The 5,185-nt window shown below is 34.3% G+C and overlaps 1 protein-coding gene across 1 annotated transcript in view; it reads right to left on the reverse strand.

The window, feature by feature from the left end:
• Positions 1-487: 487 nt before the first annotated feature.
• LOC129572617 (esterase B1-like) overlaps positions 488-5,185 on the reverse strand; it is a 17,106-nt gene continuing 12,408 nt past the window's right edge. Inside the window, exons 4-10 of the mRNA XM_055452622.1 lie at positions 2,278-2,562; positions 2,073-2,170; positions 1,845-1,949; positions 1,613-1,785; positions 1,460-1,519; positions 738-860; positions 488-674 (exon numbers count right to left, since the gene is read on the reverse strand). Of these exons, the coding sequence (XP_055308597.1) occupies positions 488-674; positions 738-860; positions 1,460-1,519; positions 1,613-1,785; positions 1,845-1,949; positions 2,073-2,170; positions 2,278-2,562 (1,031 nt within the window). The remainder of the gene's footprint in view (positions 675-737; positions 861-1,459; positions 1,520-1,612; positions 1,786-1,844; positions 1,950-2,072; positions 2,171-2,277; positions 2,563-5,185) is intronic.

Below are 5,185 nucleotides of genomic sequence, written 5' to 3' on the forward strand. Positions count from 1 at the left end.
CACTACCATATGCACTTTTAAAATTTTGGATTTTCATTAATATTTTCGGAGATATGGGCGAAATTGGCGTGCGAATTGTAACGTTACCGACCTGAACCTCGCCCAAATGGGCGGGGGATTTGGACGACGTTGAAAACGGTAAAAATTTGTTATATGAAAAATAAATAAAATCTAGGGGGAATCTTAATTGAGTAGTTTGAAGTGAAACTGTCATACAGAAATGTTGCGCGGAAAAATGTCACATACAGAGAATTTATCAAATGGAGAAGCTATTTTTTGTCAAATGGGGAAGTCATTTGGTATCAAATAGAACAGCTATGCTAGCTTTGACACCAAAAATAGCTCTTCTATTTGATACCAAATATTCCCCATTTGACGAGAAAAAAAGCTTCTCTATTAGTAAAATTTTTCCGCGCAACATTTCTGTATGACATTTTAGCTCCAAACTACTCAATTGACAATTTGTAAAAAATAGACATTTTTTCTGCTAATTTTTCTTCATATTTGTGGAGATCTGTCTCGCTTGTTGTTCAATATACGCCCAAAAGTCGAATGCTTTTTCATTCGGTCTCAAGCCAATTTTCAATCCGTCGTTGTTGATATCGAGAAAATGAACACTGCCATTTTGAACCGGTTGAAAACTTCTGATCAGATCATTTTGATACGATGGTTCACTGGTAAAAAAATATTTCAATAAATGTCATTTCATTTGGAATTATCGCATTCACTCAACTCACCCATATTTAACAAAATTCGAAATAATTTTCGTGATGTAATCAATGGTTTGAAGACATACTTTTGACTCTTTATCAAGGCTATTGTTTATAATTTCACTTAAAATAGGTTGAGCTTGACCACGTCTAAAAATTTGTAATTGAAACACTTTAGATTCGAAGGGAATATCCACTACTCGTCAAAAGTTTGGACTCACATCAAATTGCAGTATTTCTATGTGTTTTTGTCGTAGAAGAACTTCAACTCAAATTCGGTTCGAAATTTGGAAGCTCATCCAAGTTTGGTTCCAATAAAAGAATTTTAGCAGACAACTTGGCTGGCCTCCGCTCATTTCTGGCTTTTCAAGAATGTGAGCCAAAATCGATGGAAAATGCAACATCGAAACAAAAATATACAAAATATACATCGTTGGAAAGGCCCTAAAAAGTACATTTTCTTCGTGGTATAAAATCTTCAAAACGGCAGCCAGTTGGCCAAGATATGGCCGTTTCAATGTTTTGGCCGAATTTTTTTTTAAACGGCAATATCTTGGCAAAATGGCCGCGAATCAGAAAGACCAGCGACGTATGGAATTTCAAAAAATTATCTGTGATTCATTATTTCAAGCAATGCATTTTATAAACGAGTCTAAATTTTTGACGGGTGTATGTTGCTGGGATTAAAAATTGTCTATGTTCCTATTGTTATTTTATCAGCAACACATACATATAATTGATTTACTTACCGGAATAAATAGAATAATTCATCCTCATGAGATGCGGCCGACACATTAACCAATTCCGAACTGTGTGGTTTATTCAAATTCAATTTTGAATCAACTGAAAACCTAATTGAATCGATTAAATTTTGAATATCTCTTACTTTTTATAAAAATTACCAAGAATAATACGTTTTGCCTCTTGATTTTGATGCATGCAGTTTTACAATTTTATCAATTGCATATCCAAAATTGGTATCAGATAACAAATCAACATAATTTACGGTTTGATTTTCAGTTGCACCATCGCCAAAGTAGAATTTTTGAATAATGCTCATTAATTGATGATGTTCCTATTGACAATGATTATTGAAATGTGTTCCATACCATGAATAACGTTTTTTTGACTTACCTCAGAATTTGGAGAGATATCAAGCCCTCTAAATGGCAATGGAAAGTTAAAATCAGCGAGAAGATTTTTCAATGGCGGAAAGAGAAAGAGATATCCCAATAATTCCTGTTACATTTTTTAAACGATATCAATCATACTTTAGCATAAGAAAAACAGTGAAAAAATTTATCAAAAAACTGTTCAAAAAAAGATCGTTTTTATGAAATTGCCAATTGAAATAGTGCAAACCTTAGAAACCATGGTGAACAATACATCAAAGTCAAATGTTGTTGTATCATACATTATTTCCAACGATTCAATCATAAAAGGTTCTATTGCATCACTTCCTGTATCAATCAAGTGGATGAAACGAATTTTGAATTCATGCATTTCATAGTTTTGACGAGAAAATTTGATTCAATTTAAAAATGCAACATTTAAAACGTTTCCTTACTTTCAATGATTGGCTTGAATGGAATATCAATTAATCGTGTCGACGTAATCAGATGGCTATATGAAATGAACTCATCTGCGGGAATCGTTTTTAAAAATGCTATCAATTCGTCAGTACTATTTTTTGGTCCATCAAAATCATTGGCTATTTTATGAGCGATTTCTAAATGATTGTTGCTTTCAGATAATGCCCAATAATTATCCACTACGCCACTCATAGAAATCGCATTATTGAAATATTTTCGAGATTCAGTCGATAGCATGTGAAAATGGATTGACGCACCACCTGTTAATAAGGTATTAAGAACAAATATTGCAGAACATTGAATTTGCTGTCTGTCGAGTCGATGCTGTTCAACAGCGAATTCCAACAACAGCTGTCGTTTGCTTTGGTATCATCTCTATATAAAAAAGTGAGTGTTAGTCTGTCTGTCCTACTTTATTTTGTTTTCTTGTTTTTTTCGGTTTTGTAGGTTTCTCACGGCTGAAATAACAGATTCACAATCATATTTGGATTTTCGAATCAAATTTCTAAAAGTTTGAAGAAATTTTTTTAATGTTTTTTGTCATTATGTTCCTCAGCTGATAACCATGAATAATTTAATTTCAAGTAATATTAGTACTTGAACAGTGAATACAAGCACTGTGTGTACCGAACATAAATAATGTGTTTAAATTTTTACAATCTAGACTGATTGAAAATGTTGAATGTTGACAACATAGTAAATAATGGTCAAGATTTTCAACAATGTTCAAGAGAACCTGGGCATATAGAACATAGAGCACTCTAATTTGAGCAGGCATGAGCTGAGCTGAGCTGAGCTGAGCTGAATAGGCTAACTCAGGAGACTGGAGCGGTATTTTAACGCACTTAATTTAACGGCAAAATTGTAATTGCTAGCTGGCACCCATCTTAATATAATTGATAAACTACATGGGTGCCAGCTACCAATGACAATTTTGCCGTTAAATTAAGTGCGTTAAAATACCGCTCCAGTCTCCTGAGTTAGCCTATTCAGCTCAGCTCAGGCCTGCTCAGAAGCAAATATGCAGTCTTTGGCTGTGGATTGTACAGACTGTATTAATTTCTTCCGATCAGTGCAATACCGCGTGAAATCAAACGAAAACGGTTTAACTCAATAATCACTTTCAAAGATCTTTTTACGCTAATTCTCAACGCATTAGAAGATATATGAATGGGTAAGAGGAATAATGAAACGTAATTTATTTGTAAATTGAAGTGTCCCTGAAAAAAAACAGGGCTGGAATTCTAAGAATTCCACCAAAATGGTTCGGAATTATTTTTTTTTTACTTTTCCGTACACAACGTGTCAAGGGAAAGTATAGGAATTGGTCCCGAAAACTTTTTTCGCAAAATTGGTTTAGATCATCATAAAAACTCATGAAACGCGTAGAAAACTTTTGAGACACTTTTCCGTTCGTGTGCCGTCGTCGTTGTCGTTGTCGTTGGTGTTTGTTAACACGATAACTCAAAAAATAATTGAGATAATCAAAATCTTGAAATGTCAAAAGTTTTGTATTCGAAAAACTTAGTTTAAGTTCGAAGATGAGCCATTTTTGATCTGATCCTGGGGTACTTGCCCTAAGAAAAACCTCAAAAAATTGACACTTTTGTATGGGAGGTACCTGTAAATCGACTCCGATTGGCTTTTCACTGCCTTTATTTCAAGAAAATTCACAAAAAATAACCAAAAGTACCTACAGACAACGCAGGCCAACGGTACGGAAAAGTTCGGGATTACCAATGTAATTCGTTTTATTTTTCGTACATAAGACCATATTGGAGTGAAAGAGAGAGATTCCACTATTTTTCAGCGTCCCACCGGAATTATTTCTCACACAATCCACTCTTCCTTGAGTTATCGAAATAATTCCGGTGGGACGCTGAAAAATAGTGGAATCTCTCTCTTTCACTCAAATATAGTCTTATGTACGAAAAAAATAATTCCGAACGATTTTGGTGGAATTCTTAGAATACCGGCACAGTAAAAGAGACCCACGAAAATATTGTCTGAATAAGATTTTCATACAAACTTTTATCAAACAATATTTTTGTGGGACACTTCATTTTACAAATAAATTACGTTTCATCATTCCTTTTACCCATTCACATATGAATCTGGCAATGATGAATCGTTCAAAAAGCCTTCATATACCAACAAATGTATGAAAGATGGGGGATTCATCGTTGCAACGATTGTGATTATTGAAGTATTTTTCTCTAGCTGAAACACTGTCCGTTTTTTGCAAACTAAAAATAGATATTAGACTTAGCATCAGCTATGAATATGGCTGACAGCCTGAATTTTCTGCTGAACAAAATGCGTGAAAATACAAACGTCAAGTTCCACGAGCTATTTTCCATCGCTGAAAATTGTGCAAAAGAAATCGGAGTTGAAATCAAAGTCCCAAGAATTACAGTCGACAAAGTTATCGTGCAAATTATAATTTGAATAATCCATAAGATTATTATCGCATAGCAGTTTTCATACTATTCAATAATAAACAACTTACATGAAAATGTATATCGACCATTCCACACGAAATCGACCCTCTCCGAATTGGCTGAAAATTTGCTTGGAGTCTTGTTTTCGATAGAAAATGAGAAAACCTAAATCTTAGGCCTGTAAGTGGCCTACATTTTTGAGTTCACCCAGGGTAAATTTTTCGAAAAATTACCAAACCGTTGGTACCGTTGGAAAGATAATTGATGAGGCTACAAAAATTGCGAAGTCACCTACCCACTTTGACCCCATTGGGGCCTCCAAAAATGGAGTCAAAGTACTAAAAGTGAAATATCTCAGAAGAGTGGTGTTTTTTGACATGTTTTTTTCTCGTCAAAAGATGGCCCATGTCGCGCCGCTTCAGATGGAAAAATAAAATTTCGT

The sequence above is a fragment of the Sitodiplosis mosellana genome, unplaced genomic scaffold, assembly GCF_009176505.1.
Source record: "Sitodiplosis mosellana isolate CC-2019 unplaced genomic scaffold, AAFC_SMos_1.0 Smas_scaffold_5280, whole genome shotgun sequence".
Taxonomy (NCBI): Eukaryota; Metazoa; Arthropoda; class Insecta; order Diptera; family Cecidomyiidae; genus Sitodiplosis; species Sitodiplosis mosellana.